General features: G+C 48.0%; 1 protein-coding gene across 3 annotated transcripts in view; it reads left to right on the top strand.

Annotated features, from left to right (window-relative positions):
• The window catches only part of MED14 (mediator complex subunit 14), a 127424-nt gene that overhangs the window by 89534 nt on the left and 17349 nt on the right, over positions 1 to 20541 (top strand). For 2 of the 3 annotated variants that reach the window (XM_075335514.1, XM_075335513.1), the window contains exons 25-26: positions 12923 to 13158; positions 13310 to 13489. In XM_075335514.1, coding sequence (XP_075191629.1) covers positions 12923 to 13158; positions 13310 to 13489 — 416 coding nt within the window. Of the gene's footprint in view, positions 1 to 6538; positions 6722 to 12922; positions 13159 to 13309; positions 13490 to 20541 lie in introns of all 3 variants that reach the window. The other variant, XM_075335515.1, reaches the window with a different exon arrangement.

Raw genomic sequence — 20541 nt, 5'->3', positions numbered from 1 at the left:
TCATGGTTTTCAGTTCTCCGAACATCCTTCGGATTGAATTTACCTTAGACCAATTTATAAGTTTCCTCCTTTCTGCTTTTGCACCAAAACTGAGGAGCCCGTGATGCACGGGGGGGTGTATAGGCAGAGGGGAGGGGTTTACACTTTTAAGTGTAATACTTTGTGTGGCCTCCGGAGGCAGAAGCTATACACCCAATTGTCTGGGTCTCCCAATAGGAGCTAGAAGAAATGGAATTTACGGTAAGTAAACAAAATTCCCTTCTTTGTTCGCTTTATCAATGGACCACTATAGAGATTGATACTTGCAGCAGGAATACCTTTTGTGTATGAAATGATTTCATTGGCATCTCATCCATACACCTCTTTGTAGACCTGCTCTCTGCGTTTACCATAGTCTGCTGTTTTCTTTTTTTTGTTGTAGTTTTCTTGCCCCTTGGAATCGTAGACTAGGTACACTCCTGCATCCTCTTATCTCGCCAGTTAAACATTTTGCTAAACACCTCCTAGTTTCACCCTCTCTGGTGTCCTGTGACTCACTATTATGGCTTTGAGCACCACTTTTATGCTACAAACTCTTTGGCCTACATATTGCCTTTTTGCTCTCCAGAATTACAAAAAGAGAAAAACACTTGAATTTATTATGTTTTTACCAATCCATTTCCTCTCCTTCTTACCATGCCTATTGAGGGCTATGGGTCCAGACTTTCCCTCGTCTCATATGTCTGCTGCCTCTGGTTAACCTTTTGATATCGCCGTCTACATACGCCCTACATACACCACTTTCCGGCTAGAATTTTAAATACATTTCTTAAAACTGTTCCTTTTCTGATTTTTGAATGTAAGAAACACTTGTACATGTCCTCATCATCTCCTGCAAAAACTACTGCATCATATTTCTATTTTTCCATGTAATACTATTGTCCCTTAATTCCACACTCAACTTTGCTTCTCAGTTAATCCTTCTTTTCTTTTTCGCTCTATTGGGAGACCCAGACAATTGGGTGTATAGGCTATGCCTCCGGAGGCCGCACAAAGTACTACACTTAAAAGTGTTAGGCCCCTCCCCTTCTGCCTATACACCCCCCGTGCTCCCACGGGCTCCTCAGTTTTTTGCTTTGTGCGAAGGAGGTCAGACACACACAGCACAGCTCCACAGATTAGTCAGCAGCAGCTGCTGACTATGTCGGATGGAAGAAAAGTGGGCCCATATAGGGCCCCCAGCATGCTCCCTTCTCACCCCACTCTTGTCGGCGGTGTTGTTAAGGTTGAGGTATCCATTGCGGGTACGGAGGCTGGAGCCCACATGCTGCTTTCCTTCCCCATCCCCCTCTGGGCTCTGGGTGAAGTGGGATCTTACCGGTCTCCAGGCACTGAGACCGTGCTCCATCCACAACTCCTGTGGAGCCTGATGGATAGGAGCCGAGTATCGTTCAGGGACATGGCCCTGCATCTTGGAGGTACTCTGTATCCCTGTGGGGACCGCGCACGGCATCACCTCAGCTTTGCTGGGTGTGCTAGTGCACCGGGGACCGCGGCGCTGACCGGGTCTATATGTGCCATTACACACTCAGCGTCGCTGAGTGTGTTTATATGTAAGGGCTACCGCACTAACCGCCGCTGCCATGGGACACTGCGGCGCGGCTGGGACTTGTAGTTCGCCGGGGACTTTCACGCCGGCCGCGCTTTTACGGCGGCCGCGTTTATTACTAGAGTCCCCGGCTTCCTTGCGGCCTAGTTTACTTTTCTCCCGCCCCCAGCCCTGACAGGCAGGAGGAAGGGCGGGACGCTGCACGGAGCGAGCAGCTCTGAGGGCTGGAGTATGATTTACATACTCCACCCCCCTCACTGTGCACGGTGTGAGCACCAGTTCGCGCTCTTTCTCGGCCACGCCCAAAGCTCCCTTATGTGTTTCCTCCGCTGGCACTGTTGCCCAGAGTGTTACGCAAGATCAGGGCCGACTGCCGCCGCGCCATCCTCGTCGCTCCAGACTGGCCGAGGAGGTCGTGGTACCCGGATCTGTGGCATCTCACGGTCGGCCAACCGTGGGCACTACCAGACCGACCAGACTTGCTGTCTCAAGGGCCGTTTTTCCATCTGAATTCTGCGGCCCTCAACCTGACTGTGTGGCCATTGAGTCCTGGATCCTAGCGTCTTCAGGGTTATCTCAAAAAGTCATTGCCACTATGAGACAGGCTAGGAAACCAACGTCCGCCAAGATTTATCACAGGACGTGGAAAATTTTCCTGTCGTGGTGCTCTGCTCAGGGTTTTTCTCCCTGGCCATTTGCATTACCTACTTTTCTGTCCTTCCTTCAATCTGGACTGGAAAAGGGTTTGTCGCTCGGTTCCCTTAAGGGACAAGTTTCAGCGCTCTCTGTGTTTTTCCAGAAGCGCCTAGCTAGACTTCCACAGGTACGCACGTTCCTGCAGGGAGTTTGTCACATCGTTCCACCTTACAAGCGGCCGTTAGAACCCTGGGATCTAAACAGGGTGCTGATGGTTCTTCAGAAACCACCATTCGAGCCAATGAGAGATATCTCTCTCTCACGACTTTCGCAGAAAGTGGTTTTTCTAGTAGCAGTCACTTCTCTTCGGAGAGTGTCTGAGCTAGCAGCGTTGTCGTGCGAAGCCCCTTTTCTGGTTTTTCACCAGGACAAGGTGGTTCTACGTCCGGTTCCGGAATTTCTCCCTAAGGTGGTATCCCCCTTTCATCTCAATCAGGATATTTCCTTACCCTCTTTTTATCCTCATCCAGTTCACCAATGTGAAAAGGATTTGCACTTGTTAGATCTGGTGAGAGCACTCAGACTCTACATTTCTCGTACGGCGCCCCTGCGCCGCTCGGATGCACTCTTTGTCCTTGTCGCTGGCCAGCGTAAAGGGTCACAGGCTTCCAAATCAACCCTGGCTCGGTGGATCAAGGAGCCAATTATCGAAGCTTACCGTTCGGCTGGGCTTCCAGTTCCCTCAGGGCTGAAGGCCCATTCTACCAGAGCCGTGGGAGCGTCCTGGGCTTTGAGGCACCAGGCTACGGCTCAACAGGTGTGTCAGGCGGCTACCTGGTCGAGCCTGCACACTTTCACGAAGCACTATCAGGTGCATACCTATGCTGCGGCGGATGCCAGCCTAGGTAGACGAGTCCTTCAGGCGGCGGTTGCCCACCTGTAGGAAAGGGCCGTTTTACGGCTCTCTTACGAGGTATTATTTTACCCACCCAGGGACTGCTTTTGGACGTCCCAATTGTCTGGGTCTCCCAATAGAGCGAAAAAGAAGGGAATTTTGTTTACTTACCGTAAATTCCTTTTCTTCTAGCTCTAATTGGGAGACCCAGCACCCGCCCCTGTTTTTTTGTGTACACATGTTGTTCATGTTGAATGGTTTCAGTTCTCCGAGTTTTCCTTCGGATTGAAGTTACTTTAAACCAGTTTATAATTATTTTTCCTCCTTCTTGCTTTTGCACCAAAACTGAGGAGCCCGTGGGAGCACGGGGGGTGTATAGGCAGAAGGGGAGGGGCCTAACACTTTTAAGTGTAGTACTTTGTGCGGCCTCCGGAGGCATAGCCTATACACCCAATTGTCTGGGTCTCCCAATTAGAGCTAGAAGAAAAGGAATTTACGGTAAGTAAACAAAATTCCCTTCTTTTCTCCTTATCCTCTGCCTCTTCTCTTTTCCAAAACGTTTCCTGACTACTAACGTTGAGGAAAAATACCTTTTTAAGGCTATGTGCGCACTTACCGGATTTTTCGCGGATTTTGCCGCGGATTTGCTGCATGTTTCGCTGCAGAAAATGTTCATAACATCTCTGCAGTGAATCACCAGCAAATCCTATGGAGAAAAAAATCCTGTGCGCACTGGGCGTAATTTGACAGCTGCATGTTTTGCTGCGGGAATCCCGCAGCAAAAACAAGTGCATGTCACTTCTTTTCCGCACATCGCTGCGGGATTTCACTCCATTGACTCAATGTTAATCATGAAATCCCGCAGGGAATAACGCAGGCAGCAAATTCTGTGCGGTTCACTGCGTTGTCCTGCGTTATTCCCTGCGGTATTTTGCGGTTTACCTCCGGTAATGTACATCACTTGCTTGCGGTTTTGCAGGGAAGTGATGTCATTACAGGAACAGGAAGTCGTGCAGAGTAAACACACACACACATCAGACACAGAACACATCACAGACATAGAACACATAGACACAGACACATAGAACACACATAGAAAGAAAACGGAAATATAGAAAAAAAAGAACGTGGGCTCCGCTGCATATTTACCTTCCAGCCGAGGTAAGCACACAGCGGCGGCCCGGTAGTCTCAGGCTGGGGAGGGAGAGGGGCAGGGTTAATGTCCCCCGCCTCACTCCCCCTCCGGCAGCCGAGAATATCAGCCGCAGCTGCCCCGGCACTGTCGCATGCATTATGCGGCACTGCCGGCGTGTCCTCGGCTCTTCTTGCCACCGTGTAGCAGTGGCAGCAAGGTAATACAAGGGGTTAATGGTGATGGGGGACCACCGCCATTAACCCCAGGCTTGATCATGGCAGCGTCTATGTGACAGCTGACATGATCAACCCGTAAGTAAAGTGAAAAAAACACAGACATCGAAAAATCCTTTATTTTAAATAAAACCAACAAGCCTCGTTCACCATTTTATTAACCCCTCCCAAACAAAGCTCCGGCGTAATCCACACTGCTCCGGCTCCTGCGTCCTGCGCTGCTTCCATCCAGCCGCGATGTGTCACAGACACAGGCTGAATGCAGCAGACAGCAGAGGTAATTACCGGTCATTTCCCACGGCCGGTAATGTGAACTCACTGCCGACCGTGGGAAATGCAGCGATCTGTCTATCCCTCTATCTATCTATCCCTCTGTCTGTCTATCTATCTATCTATCTATCTATCTATCTATCTATCCCTCTATCTATTCTTCTGTCTATCTACTATCAGAATTAAATGTGTTTTTTTTTTTTTTTTTTCTTCAATGTGCTTTATTGCATTGAATGCAATAAAGCACATCCCAACCCGCACGCGGCAAAACCGCGGCAATACCGCGAACAATACCGCGGTAAAGCCGCGGCAAACCGCATGCGGTTTTCGGGTGCGGTTTCCCGCGTTTTTTTACCGCGGGTGCGGTAATCTTTGAGAGGATGCGGAATTTTCTCAAGAAAATTCCATTTCCCAGTGCGCACAGAGCCTTATTCAGCGGCCACTTCGTTAATCTGTAGCCACCATCTCAGAGCCCTGTGAATCTCCAATCTGCTGGCATCCTTTTCATCTTGTCTGAGCTAGTGCGGAGTCATAGTGTGTCACCCTACAGCGATGGCATGATGCGGAGCGTAGTCATCAAGAGGTGCCAGAGATGCTGGCAGATAGTCCATAGCACTACCAACCTCCTATCAGAATGGCCGTTATACCAGGTTCCTGTGAATCTTTTTGCTCAACTGTCTATCCATTGCACAGGGAGTAGTCCTTATGTTATCTATGACTAAAAGAATGCGGTTCTATTAACGTCCTTTATTATACATCTCTATCTTAATCTCTTGATACCTCACCAAATGCAATCTCATATCCTCACATGATTTTCTGCCATAGGAATATCAAAAAACTGACCCGCACATCCAACAGATGTGAGCAGGTGCTAACTGAAAAAACATCGTAACTATAAATGCATACAGTTGCACACTGAAAAAGCCAAAAATGTACAAGGGAAAATATGGCACTGCATTACTGCAAAACAGAGATATTTAGTTTATGTATTGGCCAATGCATGTAAGACCGGAAACCAACGGCAAGGTATATCTCTGTAATCCGGGAGCCTAACTTAAATGCCACTATCTAGGTTAAAAACATTCGTATCTGAGCAAAATGCCACTATTTGGACTACAAACCTCCATGTATGGGCTGCTAGGCTCCTGCTACAATGGTTATGAACACAGCCAGGTCTTAGGGCGGAGTGCTCAGTCATAAAGACTCACTAGAAATATCAAAAAACTGACCCACACATCCAACAAATGTGAACAGGTACTAACTGAAAAAACATAGTATTTCTGCCATAGGAGTCATTTCTACCATTACCGAATTCTCCTTCCACTGTAGATTGTAAGCTCTTGTGAGCAGTTCTCTCCTCTTCTGTTTTGTTCTTGAACACTTTTATTATATGCACAGCTCCTTGAAATAAAGTTGGCTGATAAATATTCTAATATGACTGTATATGAAATTTGTGGCCACCTTTTACCCAACAAACTCAATAACCAGTGCTCATTGCTGGACATCAGGTTTACTTTAGTGTCTAAAATGCTGTAGTAATAGTCTAAAATCTCCTTCAGTTTTTTCCTCCTTGTGTCCTATACTTTGATCTTTATATCTTTTAAGATTTCATTGTGAAAGACTTTTATAAAGGTAACTTTTAGTAGTCTTAGTTGTTGTATTTATTTAAATTGAATCTGCAGACCTATATTGTCTTCCAAATTCCAGCTTTATCTAATACTCCTATATATCAAAAGTAGAAGAGGAGGTAATGTGACAATCTCATTTTGCTACCTGCACAGGTACATTAGACCCTAGTTCTCCGTACACCATGATGTCACCTAGCCAACGTGCAGGGAATTGGCCAGGGTCTCCTCAAGTGTCTGGTCCTTCTCCAGCTGCTCGCATGTCTGGAATTTCACCAGCAAATCCATCGCTTCACTCTCCTGTCCCTGATGTGTCTCACTCCCCTCGAGCTGGAACAAGTATGTTGTGGTTCCAATCATGCTCTCATTTAGTGATTCTAGTTAATAGCTCTACTAGAGCTTTTTGTACAGCACAGTTGTCAGGATTGCATATTCACTTTACATCTTGGTTTGCCAGACAATGTTAGTGCATTGACAGCTGATCAGGAATGCATACATTACACTAGAACAGATATAATAGAAATTCTACAATAGTCAAAAACATTTCGGCCCATCCTGTCATGTAAAATAAATGCAAAAATATGTTTGCATTGCCCTGGTTCGCTTCGTCTGCAATGTTGCGCTACAGTGCAGTTAGCTGCATTGACCCACCACACCCACGTTGCCACATCATGTTGATTTGTGTGACAATAGAGCACATTGACTGTGGGCTACAATGCCTATACTATCATGCTGAATACCATCAGGAAATTATTTTGTTTTTGAAGAAATAATCATGTATTCATGGTCTCACCATATTAACCCTGTATTGACTTATGACATACAGTTTCATCCGGTGATGAAAATGTAGGAAACTGGATCAGGATCTGAACCTGCTTCATAGGCGGCATATGTCGGCTCTTATATAGCATCTGCCTGTGACTGCTGTTTAATGATTTAACACTAGAACTACTGGACTCTTGACACCCATATAGAAATACATGGTGCAAAGTAGTCAAAATGACTACCTCAGTAGTTCTAGTGTTAAATGGGGTCTAAGGGGAAAACTTTTGACACTTAGTATTGCCACTTCCAATAGGTACTATTTAAATGCACACTAGTGCCCATCAGCCCCCTGCTATTCGATCGTTGGGAGCTGATAAGTTACCATGGCAGGTGGAGGCCTGCAGAATGAACGCTGTAAAAACAAAACAACAATATTGGAATTGATTGTTTTTCACCATTTCATCTCACTTGGATTTTTTTTTTTTTTTGCCGTCTTTTAGTACTTTATTAGTGAAATGGTGTCTTCATTCAAAATTAAAACTCCTTCCACAAAAAAACATGCCCTATACTGGAATAAATGGTTATGGCACCTCTATAAAGGTGAGGAAAGAGTAAAGTGGAAAAAGGAAAAAAAAAAAATTCCAAGTCCTTTTTTTTTATACGGTTAAAAACAAAAAAAAAACAAAACAAAAAGCAAAAAAAAAACGAAACAAATGCTATCTTGCCATTTTCACATTAGCAACTAAGACTTCCTGCTCTCTTCCGCAGCCAAGGACATGGGCTACAATACTCTGGCTCGGAGGCGTTGATTTTCTACAAGAGAGATTTTTGAGGAAAGTTTATTATAAAGGGATTGTAAGGAGGTGAGCTCTTAGGCTGCTTTCACACATCCGGCTTGAGCTCTGCGGCTCAATCCGGCTGTGCAAGCTATGCAATGGATGCGGTGAATACACCGCATCCTTTGCATACGTTTTTCCTTTGCGGCCAGTCCGGTTTTTGCCGCTTGCGGCATGCTACTGAGCATGCACAGTGGCAAAAACCGCATGTGGCGGCCGGATGCGGTTATTGCCGCATCCGGCCGCCATAGGCATGCATTGAAAAATGCGCCGCATCGGCCGAATGCGGCGCGATGCGGTGTTTTTTTTTTGCCGCACGAAAAAACGTGCCAGGCAACGTTACATCCGGCCGCCGCATCAGCTAAATCTGCCGCATGTGGCAAAAACCGGATGGAACGTAAGGCCTTGCGGCACAATCCGGCACTAATTAAAGTCTATGCAGAAAAACGCAACCGGCAGCAAAAAAAAAAACTGTTGCGATTTTCCTGCAAATTGCCGGATTGTGCCGCATTGCAGAAACCGGAGGTGTGAAAGCAGCCTTACCTTCACCTATTGGAAGGGTGGATCCCATGTTATCTGTATACAAAATTGTTACTTTTCATTGGAATCCTGTCTGTGATTACGGTACTTCCTGTATAGAACAGGATGTATTATTCTAGTGTTAATGCACCATACATTAGATAGCTGTCGGCCATATGATGGTTCGGCCAACAGCTCTCTCCCGACTGCACATACACAGGACTGCTCGGCTCAGTTGGGCACTCGTGTGTTCTTTGTGAAAGAGCTGCTACAAATCTTTTATGGTGGTGGCTTATCTGCAATGAAAACTAAAGGATCTGATTTTGAAATTCATTAGACTGGGTCCTTTCCTTTCCCAACATCATCTGTTGGGGAAAGTTGGTGGCTATCGCACACATTACTTTCAAACTGGCTTCAGCTGATTTTAGTATAATGTGTATGGATGCCTTTAGGCTTAGTGACTAGGATTTCTGATTTGCTTTAATAGATAAAAAAAAAAAATAGTTAACTTTAGAAGTGAACTTAAACAACCAATTTTTAAATAAGTCATTTTCTGTCAATTTTTCCCTTAACGGGTGAATGGAATGGGCTCTGGAGAGGAGCACACAACATTTCTGGCAAATGATGATGACAGTCTTAAGACCCCGTCACACTAAGCAACATCGCTAGCAACATCGCTGCTAACGAATAACTTTTGTGACGTTGCTAGCGATGTTGCTGTGTGTGACATCCAGCAACAACCCGGCCCCTGCTGTGAGGTCGTTGGTTGTTGCTGAATGTCCTGGGCCATTTTTTAGTTGTTGCTGTCCTGCTGTGAAGCACAGATCGCTGTGTGTGACAGCGACAGAGCAACAACTAAATGTGCAGGCAGCAGGAGCCGGCTTCTGCGGAGGCTGGTAACCACAGTAAACATCGGGTAACCAAGAAGCCCTGTCCTTGGTTACCCGATATTTACCTTTACCAGCCTCCGCCGCTCTCACTGTCAGTGCCGGCTCCTGCTCTGTGCACATTTAGCTGCAGCACACATCGGGTTAATTAACCCGATGTGTGCTGTAACTAGGAGAGCAGGGAGCCAGCGCTCAGTGTGCGCTGCTCCCTGCTCTGTGCACATGTAGCTGCTGCACACATCGGGTAATTAACCCGATGTGTGCTGTAACTAGGAGAGCAGGGAGCCAGCGCTCAGTGTGCGCTGCTCCCTGCTCTCTGCACGTGTAGCTCCGTGCGCTGGTAACCAAGGTAAATATCGGGTTGGTTACGCGATATTTACCTTAGTTACCAAGCGCAGCATCTTCCACGCGGCGCTGGGGGCTGGTCACTGGTTGCTGGTGAGCTCACCAGCAACTCGTGTAGCGATGCTCCAGCGATCCCTGCCAGGTCAGGTTGCTGGTGGGATCGCTGGAGCGTCGCAGTGTGACATCTCACCAGCAACCTCCTAGCAACTTACCAGCGATCCCTATCGTTGTTGGGATCGCTGGTAAGTTGCTTAGTGTGACTGGACCTTTATTCATCAATCACCTACCTCCAACAACTACCTGTGCAGTTGAACTTTGCCTGCTGCTATCATTTACAGTATGAGGCACAATGTTCTAAGTGTCCATCGGTGCAAGCCATGACAGCTGGGTGTCTAAGACCCCTGTTTCTGTCATGGTTCCCATATTAAAGAAGCACTCCAATCAAAATTTTTATCCTCTTAATATATTGGTCATTATATTGTATAGCACTGTGTACTTAGAATTGTTAATTTTGCCTTTCTACCCATTTATTTCTTCTCTGAAGAAAAAACAAAAAGCCAGCACCAAATGTGTCATGAGTCATGGCTGTGGGTGGGACAGGTCCAAGCAAATGCTGCACGAAGTAAATAGCCTGTGGACAAAGCCTGATGACTTAATGTGAACAGTCACCAACCGCCAAAATCTAGACCGATGGAATACATCCCAAATTGGGGTGCATAGCAAGGTGGAGGTCAACCACCGACCAATTCAATGAAGAAAAAACAAAAAGCCAGCACCAAATGTGCACTTCAGCACTAAACATTCCAAACTGTACTTATTATAAAAATTTTTTGAGATTTTTGGCAAAAAAATTGCAATTTTTTGAGCTGCCTCGCCACGTCACGGCAAATCTCATTAGAGGCAGTCCTACACTAAAATATTTTTATAAAATGTGCCATACGGCCTCACATATGAATAGTAGAACTGCTCTTAGCAGCACTCACCTGGTCTATTTCAATCCCGTACCCATGACTGAGTCATGGCTGTGGGCTTCTCTTTCCTATTATGTCTGTGACAACACGTGATTAAAATCAGACTAGCTGAATCCTTATAACTTCTATATAGAAATAGGAAATATATTTTCCCTGCATATCATTCCCCTCTACAACTCCTTATATAGCTACTCCGCGCCTCCCCCCCTTGTCAAGGACATTACAATGATGACTTGTGCAGGGAAAAGCCTAACCATCTCTACAGAGATTAGTGGCCTTTCCTGAAGAAGTTTAGTTTACTTCAAAACGCTTTGAATAAACCACCTTTTTATTTTCAATTCTACTTTTATATTGGATTCCTTCACCGACAGCAGCGCAGGATTAACCACGTTTTTATTCCTGTCTTTCCTTCGATTTTGTATCAAAGCCCTTGTGGTCCGTACAGCAGCTGTACATGCGATATACACTGGTTGTAGGTCACACAATTCGAGGGTGAGCAGTTTTTGCATTTTTTTCAGCCTTCTGGTTTTCTTGGATAAGACCCTATTTCGTTATTTATCCAGTTTTTTTTCCTGTACAGAACTTGGAAAGATTCAGGTAGTCTGTCATTAATCACATGATGTCATAGACCTAATAGAAAAGCAAATAATTAACTGGGTACGAGGGCAAAATAAGCAGTTTAAAGTATATGATTGCAGTATGTTAAGAGGATAGAAATTTTGATGGAAGTGCTTCTTTAAGACCAGCTTGCAGCTGTCACTTATAAAATAGAATTTTATTTATTTTTTTAACTCTTTGTGCTAAAACCAGAAAGGGAAACCCTGAAGCTGCTAAAAGTAGTGACATTCATAATGTGGCTTCTGTTTGGAAGCTGCCCCGTTGTGTCTATAAGGCTATGTGCGCACGTTGCGTACTGTCCCTGCAGAAATTTCTGCAGCAATTTGAACAGCACACGTGCGCTTCACATCGCTGCAGAAACAGTCCGTAATGGAAAAAAAAAAAGCCGATTTCATGCGCTCTGACTGCAGCTCCTCCCATAGACCGAGCAGGGGATGCAGGCAGAGCGCAGGAAAGAAGTGACATGTCACTTCTTAGAACGCGCGCTTCGGGCAGCAGCCGAAGCGCTGCGCTCTAATACGCCACGTGCGCACGGCTCCTGCATAATCTTCATAGATTATGCAGGGGACGCAGGACGCATGCAGTTACGCTGCGGTGCATATCGCAGCGTAACTGCATGCAATTACGCAACGTGCGCACATAGCCTTATTTATAGTATAGAGTTAAAGGGAACCAATCATCAGGATTTTTGTATATAAGCTAAAGCCAGTGCTATACTGGCACTATCAGGCTGATTCTCTACATACCTGTAGGGGTCAGCTCGGATGTTTAGGTTTTGAAATCCAAAAAAGTAAAGTTTATAAAATTAGCTGCTTGTTGAGTGGCAGTTGCAATGGAACAGATAATATATTCATAGTTGTCCCCTCCCTCTGTTAGAATTAGCATAAGTATTATACAAATGATGCGCTTTGTCTGTTGCAGGACCTGTGAGGTCTTACCCCTGTGACCAGAAGGGGCGGGGCCTCAGCCAACAAAGCTGGATACCAGGTCACATGGGTATGTCCTCACACAGGTCCTGCAAGAGACAAAGTGAATTGTTTGTATAATACTTATGCTAATTCTAACAGAGGGAGGGGATAACTATGAATATATTATCTGCTCCATTGCAACTGCCACTAAACAAGCAGCTCATTTTATAAACTTTAGGTGTTGAAATCTCAAAAAATTAAACATCCGAGCTGACCACTACAAGTATGCAGAGAATCAGCCTGATAGTGCCAGTATAGCACTGGCTTTAGATTTAAATATGAAAATCCTGGTGATTGATTCCCTTTAAATAACAATGGCAAAGCGGCTAAGACTGGGAAGACTCTGCATCAAAGTCTAAAGGACAGTGTGCACATTGCCTCAGTTTTGCCTGAAGTGTTTCATTAACATATACTTTTTTTTTTTTTATTTCATGAGCTAACTTTTTCCTCTGTTTTTTTGACATATCAACTGGTTTCAGCACATGATACTGGGCAGGTAATCTTATTTTCTGCTTGCTCATGTCTCCTTTTCTTGTGATGACCTTTTATATATTGACAATGGAATCATATAATCAAGAATGTTAATGAAACCAAAGTCTGCCCGTACTTTAAATTTTCTATTTCTTTCTAGGCTCCCAAACTTTGCCGACAAATATGCCTCCACCTCGCAAGCTACCTCAACGTCCTTGGGCTGCATCTATCCCTACGATCCTCACGCACAGTGCCTTGCACGTACTTCTACTACCGTCTCCAACGCCGGGGTTAGCACCAGCCTTGGCAGGAAGCTACCTGTGTTCTCCTCTTGAGAGGTTTCTTGGCTCTGTAAACATGAGGCGGCATCTTCAAAGGATAATCCAGCAGGAAACTGTACGTATACACACAAACATTTATGGTCCTATTGTTCATTTTAGGTTGGATATAATTATGACTTTATTTAGAATAAAGTATAAGTGCCTATATGATTAAAAATGTTAACAGGCACCAGTTTGTGTCCTTACGGTATGTTTCCTTCTTTCAGCTGCAGCTCATAAACTCCAATGAGCCAGGCGTTATTATGTTCAAGACAGAGGTTCTAAAGTGTCGAGTGGCTCTTAACCCCACGACGAACCAGACTCTGCAACTGAAAGTGACACCTGAAAATGCTGGGCAGTGGAAGCCAGAGGAACTGCAAGTGCTCGAAAAGTTCTTTGAAACCAGGGTACGTGTTTGTTACTTCTCAAAGTAATTTTTGAGTAAGGTACATGTAGACCTGACTGATACTTTTGTTAGAAAGACAAGTCATTTCATTAAAATTCTTTGCTTCATGCTTGTACTAATAAAATGAAAAAAATTAGTAGTCTTCAATTTGCACAAGAATATATGACTTATTAATGGTGATCGGATTTCTTACTGTAAGGCCCTGTGCGCACTTGCCAGATTTTACCGCAGATTTCCCGCGGATTTGCTGCATGTTTTGCTGCAGAAAATGTTCATAACATCTCTGCAGTGATTCACCACCAAATCCTATGGGAAAAAAAAATGCTGTGCGCACTAGGCGGATTTTGACAGCTGCATGTTTTGCTGCGGGATTCCCGCAGCAAAAACAATTGCATGTCACTTCTTTTCCGCAGGTAGCTGCAGGATTTCACTCCATTGACTGTAATGTAAACGCGAAATCCCGCAGGGAATAACGCAGGTAGCAAATTCTGTGCGTTTCACGGCGTTTTCCTGCGTTATTCCCTGCGGTATTTCGCGGTTTTCGGGACATAATTTTCATCACTGCCTGCGTTTTGCAGGGAAGTGATGTCATTATGACAGGAAGAGGCATTGGAGCTGTGTGTAAACACACACACATCACACTCACACACAAACACAGACCTATAGAATGCACATAGAAATCAAATGTACATATAAAAATAAAAAAACAAAAAAAATGCGGGCCCCGCCTTATTTTTACCGTCCAGCCGAGGTAAACACAGTGGCGGCCCGGTATTCTCAGGCTGTGGAGGGCGAGGGCCAGAGATAATGCCCCCCACCCCCGCCCCCTTCATGCAGCCGAGAATATCAGCCCGCAGCTGCCCTGTGACTGTCGCATTCATTATGCGACAGTCCCGGAGTGTCCCCGGCTCTTCCAGATTGCTGTGATGCGGTGGCAATCCAGGTAATAACGAGTTAGTGACAGCGGATCGCTGTCACTAAGTCCAGGCTTAATTATCGCAGTGTCTATGAGACAGCTTACATGATTAACCCGTAAGTAAAGTGAATAAACACAAACACCGAAAAATCCTTTTATTTTAAATAAAATAACAAAAACGCCCCCTCTTTCTTCGGCGCTCCATTGGGAGACCCAGACGATTGGGTGTATAGCACTGCCTCCGGAGGCCACACAAAGCAATTACACTAAAAAGTGTAAGGCCCCTCCCCTTCTGGCTATACACCCCCAGTGGGATCACTGGCTCACCAGTTTTCTGCTTTGTGCGAAGGAGGTCAGACATCCACGCATAGCTCCACTGTTTAGTCAGCAGTAGCTGCTGACTATATCGGATGGAAGAAAAGAGGGCCCATATGGGGCTCCCAGCATGCTCCCTTCTCACCCCACTTGTGGTTTGTAAGGTTGAGGTACCCATTGCGGGTACGGAGGCTGGAGCCCACATGCTGTTTTCCTTCCCCATCCCCCAGAAGGGCTCTGAGGAAGTGGGATCTTACCGGCCACCAAGCCCTGAGGCCGGGCTCCATCCACAGACCCATAGAACCTGCTGGATGTGGAGCGGGAGTGCCGTTCAGGGACAAGGCCCTGCAACTTTCAGGTACTCTGTGTCCCCGTATGGCAGGCCACGCACACCCCAGGCTTGCTGGGTGTGCTAGTGCGCCGGGGACTGTAGCGCTGTGCGCTGGGCTTATAGTCCCCGCAGATTACTGGGGGACTTTGTGTGTGGATCGCCGCGCCGACCGCCCCTGGAGCGGCGGCGCAGCTGCGACTTGTAGTGCGCCGGGGACGCGCCGACCGCGCTTTTACGGCGGCGGCGCTTCTAACTTTAGTCCCCGGCTTTCTGCGGCCTAGCTCCGCTTCGTTAACGCCCCCCACCCTGTCAATCAGGGTAGGGGAGAGACGTTGTTCAATCGGCAGCGCCGAGGGCTGGAGCACGATTTACATGCTCCAACCCTCTCACTGAGCACAGTAGGACACAGGCTTCGCGCTTTTTCTCTGTGCACGCCCTAGGCCCGCCCCCAGGCTTGCAGCTCCCCAGGACGCCGGCAGCCATTATACACATGCAGTCTGGCTGGAGAACGGACGCAGGCTCTGGGGGACCCAGGCTAGGGGTTTCTGGCGACCACACACCCGCGCTAAGCGGGCGGTAAGCAGCACATACGTGCGGCCCCACTAGTGCCACAGTGTTATATTTTTCGCTGTACCATAGACACTGCTGTGTCTAGATATATTTATATACTGCACTGTAAGGTCGCTTCTTGGCTGTACACCCTATATTGCTTTGAGGAGACAACAGCATGTCATCCGCAAAACGCAAGGGTGCCAAGGCACGGGCTGTATACACTGCTTGTACAGCATGTGGGGCTAATCTACCAGCAGGCTCCAACGACTCTCATTGTGTGCAATGTTCAGTCCCAGTGGCACTTCGTCAGCCAGAGCCTATTGTGGTGGTAGCCCAGGCAGAGACGCCTGTGAACCCTGCCCCGGTGACGGGGACAGAATTTGCAGTCTTTGCTGATAAAATGTCTGTGACTATGACAAAAATCCTGGAGACCTTGCAGTCCAGGCCAGTTGCTCAGACCATAGACACTGCTGTGTCTATGTTCCCCGGTCCCCCTCAGTTGGAACTAATCCGTACTTCAAGGGGGTCCCAGGCATCACAGGCTGAGGGCTCTGACTCCGATGACAGTCCCAGTCCGCCTAAGCGAGCTCGCTGGGAGAGACCCTCCACGTCATCACGCGGATCAGGGTCTCAGCGAGAAGGGTCCCTATATGAGGGTTCAGAGGTGGGTGATCAGGAGTCTTGTCCTGACGCCGCACTCAATTTGGATACGCCAGATGGTGACGCCATGGTAAATGACCTTATAGCGGCCATCAATAGGCTGTTGGATATTTCTCCCCCAGCCCCTTCTGCAGAGGAGGCAGCTGCACAGCAGGAGAAATTCCATTTCCTGTATCCCAAGCGTAAATTGAGTACTTTTCTGGACCACTCTGACTTCAGAGAATCCATCCAGAAACACAATACTTATCCGGACAAGCGTTTTTCTAAACGCCTTAAGGATACACGTTACCCTTTTCCCCCTGACGTGGTCAAACGCTGGACCCAGTGTCCAAAAGTGGACCCTCCAATATCCAGGCTTGCAGCTAGATCCATAGTTGCAGTGGAGGATGGGGCTTCACTTAAAGATGCCAATGACAGACAGATGGACCTTTGGTTGAAATCTGTCTATGAAGCTATCGGCGCGTCGTTTGCTCCAGCATTCGCGGCCGTGTGGGCGCTCCAAGCTATTTCAGCTGGTCTGGCACAGGTGGACTCTCTCATACGTCCAGCAGTGCCGCAAGTGGCGTCCCTAACTACGCAAATGTCTGCGTTTGCGACCTACGCTATCAATGCGGTACTGGACTCTACGAGCCGTACCTCAATGGCATCCGCCAACTCTGTAGTTTTGCGCAGAGCCTTGTGGTTAAAGGAATGGAAAGCAGATTCTGCTTCTAAAAAATGTTTAACCAGCTTGCCATTATCTGGAGACAGACTGTTTGGTGAGCAATTGGCGGAAATCATTAAACAGTCCAAAGGTAAGGACTCCTCCTTACCCCAGCCCAGATCAAGCAAACCTCCACAGAGGAAGTGGCAGTCAAAGTTTCGGTCCTTTCGAGGCTCGGGCAAGCCCCAATTCTCCTCGTCCAAAGGGACTCAGAAAGAGCAAAGGAGCTCTGATTCCTGGCGGGCTCACTCACGCCCCAAGAAAGCAACCGGAGGTACCGCTTCCAAGGCGGCTGCCTCATGACTTTCGGCCGCCTCCCTCCGCATCCTCGGTCGGTGGCAGGCTCTCCCGCTTTTGCGACATTTGGCTGCCACAGGTCAAAGACCGGTGGGTAACAGACATTTTGTCTCACGGGTACAGGATAGAGTTCAGTACTCGGCCTCCGCCTCGGTTCTTCAGAACTTCCCCACATCCCGACCGAGCAGATGCCCTTCTGCAGGCGGTGAATTCTCTAAGAGCAGAAGGAGTGGTGGTCCCTGTTCCTCTTCAGGAACGAGGTCAAGGTTTTTACTCCAATCTCTTTGTGGTGCCAAAAAAGGACGGCTCATTCCGTCCTGTTCTGGACCTAAAACTGCTCAACAAGCATGTGAACGCCAGGCGGTTCCGGATGGAATCCCTCCGCTCAGTCATTGCCTCAATGTCTCAAGGAGATTTCCTAGCATCAATAGACATCAAGGATGCTTATCTCCACGTGCCGATTGCTACAGAGCACCAACGCTTTCTACGCTTCGTGATAGGAGACGACCATCTTCAGTTCGTAGCTCTGCCATTTGGTCTAGCGACAGCCCCACGGGTGTTCACCAAGATCATGGCGGCAGTGGTAGCAGTCTTGCACTCTCAGGGACACTCTGTGATCCCTTACTTGGACGATCTACTGGTCAAGGCACCCTCTCAAGAGGCATGCCAAATCAGCTTGACTGTTGCACTGGAGACTCTCCAGACGTTCGGGTGGATCATCAACTTCTCAAAGTCAAATCTGTCACCGACCCAATCACTAACGTATTATTATTATTATTATTATTTATTTATAGAGCACCATTAATTCCATGGTGCTGTACATGAGAAGGGGGTTACATACAAAATACGTATACAAGTTACAGTAGACAGACTAGTACAGAGGGAAGAGGGCCCTACCCTTGCGGGCTTACATTCTATAGGATTATGGGGAGGAGACAATAGGTGGGGTGTAGGTCAGGCGGCGGCTCCGCACGTATCTTGGCATGGAGTTTCATACTCTCTCAGCGATAGTGAAGCTTCCGCTGGACAAGCAGAGGTCACTACAGACCGGGGTGCAGGCTCTCCTTCAAAGTCAGTCGCACTCCTTAAGACGCCTCATGCACTTCCTCGGGAAGATGGTGGCGGCAATGGAAGCGGTTCCGTTTGCGCAGTTTCATCTGCGCCCACTTCAATGGGACATTCTCCGCCAATGGGACGGGAAGTCAACATCCCTGGACAGGAAAGTCTCCCTTTCCCAGACGGCCAAGGACTCTCTGCAGTGGTGGCTTCTTCCCACCTCATCACAGGGAAGATCCTTCCTACCACCGTCTTGGGCGGTGGTCACGACAGACGCGAGTCTGTCAGGGTGGGGAGCAGTTTTTCTCCACCACAGGGCTCAGGGTACGTGGATTCAGCAGGAGTCCACCCTTCAGATCAATGTTCTGGAAATCAGAGCAGTGTATCTTGCCCTACTAGCCTTCCAGCAGTGGCTGGAAGGAAGGCAGATCTGAATTCAGTCGGACAACTCCACAGCGGTGGCATACATCAACCACCAAGGGGGGACACGCAGTCGGCAAGCCTTCCAGGAAGTCCGGCGGATTCTGATGTGGGTGGAAGCCACGGCCTCCACCATATCCGCAGTTCACATCCCCGGCGTAGAAAACTGGGAAGCAGACTTCCTCAGTCGCCAGGGCATGGACGCAGGGGAATGGTCCCTTCACCCAGACGTGTTTCAGGAAATCTGTCGCCGATGGGGAAGGCCGGACGTCGACCTCATGGCGTCCCGGCACAACAACAAGGTCCCAACCTTCATGGCACGGTCTCGCGATCAAGGAGCGCTGGCGGCAGACGCCCTAGTGCAAGATTGGTCGCAGTTCTGGCTCCCTTATGTGTTTCCACCTCTGGCACTCTTGCCCAGAGTGCTACGCAAGATCAGATCCGATTGCAGCCGCGTCATACTCGTCGCCCCAGACTGGCCGAGGAGGGCGTGGTATCCGGATCTGTGGCAGCTCACGGTCGGCCAACCGTGGGCACTACCAGACCGACCAGACTTACTGTCCCAAGGGCCGTTTTTCCATCGGAATTCTGCGGCCCTGAACCTGACTGTGTGGCCATTGAGTCCTGGATCCTAGCGTCTTCAGGATTGTCCCAAGGGGTCGTTGCCACCATGAGACAGGCTAGGAAGCCCACGTCCGCTAAGATCTACCACAGAACGTGGAGGATATTCTTATCCTGGTGCTCTGCTCAGGGAGTGTCTCCCTGGCCATTTGCATTGCCTACCTTTCTTTCTTTCCTGCAATCTGGGTTAGAAAAAGGTTTGTCGCTCGGCTCCCTTAAAGGTCAGGTCTCGGCGCTATCCGTCTTTTTTCAGAGGCGTTTGGCACGCCTTCCTAAGGTGCGCACGTTCCTACAGGGGGTTTGCCATATCGTACCCCCGTACAAGCGGCCGTTAGATCCATGGGATCTGAACAGGGTACTAGTTGCCCTCCAGAAGCCGCCCTTCGAGCCTCTGAAGGAGGTTTCACTTTCTAGACTATCACAGAAAGTGGCTTTTCTGGTAGCGATCACATCTCTTCGGAGAGTGTCTGAGCTGGCAGCGCGGTCATCCAAGGCTCCCTTCCTGGTCTTCCACCAGGACAAGGTAGTGCTGCGCCCCATTCAGGAGTTTCTCCCGAAGGTGGTATCCTCTTTTCATCTTAATCAGGATATCTCTTTGCCTTCGTTTTGTCCTCATGCAGTTCATCGGTATGAGAAGGATTTACATTTGTTAGATCTGGTGAGAGCACTCAGAATCTACATTTCCCGCACGGCGCCCTTGCGCCGTTCGGATGCACTCTTTGTCCTTGTCGCTGGTAAGCGCAAAGGGTCGCAGGCTTCTAAGGCCACCCTGGCTCGATGGATCAAAGAACCAATTCTTGAAGCCTACCGTTCTGCTGGGCTTCCGGTTCCATCAGGGCTGAAGGCCCATTCTACCAGAGCCGTGGGTGCATCCTGGGCATTGCGACACCAGGCTACGGCTCAACAGGTGTGCCAGGCAGCTACCTGGTCGAGTCTGCACACTTTCACCAAACATTATCAGGTGCATACCTATGCTTCGGCGGACGCCAGCCTAGGTAGAAGAGTCCTGCAGGCGGCAGTTGCCTCCATATAGGGGAGGGCTGTCTTGCAGCTCTAACATGAGGTATTCTTTACCCACCCAGGGGCAGCTTTTGGACGTCCCAATCGTCTGGGTCTCCCAATGGAGCGCCGAAGAAGGGAATTTTGTTACTTATTGTAAATTCCTTTTCTTCTAGCTCCTAT

The sequence above is a fragment of the Anomaloglossus baeobatrachus genome, chromosome 2 (genome assembly GCF_048569485.1).
Source record: "Anomaloglossus baeobatrachus isolate aAnoBae1 chromosome 2, aAnoBae1.hap1, whole genome shotgun sequence".
Taxonomy (NCBI): Eukaryota; Metazoa; Chordata; class Amphibia; order Anura; family Aromobatidae; genus Anomaloglossus; species Anomaloglossus baeobatrachus.
Note: the sequence above shows the minus strand (reverse complement) of the source record. Positions and strands in the feature narration are given on the sequence as shown.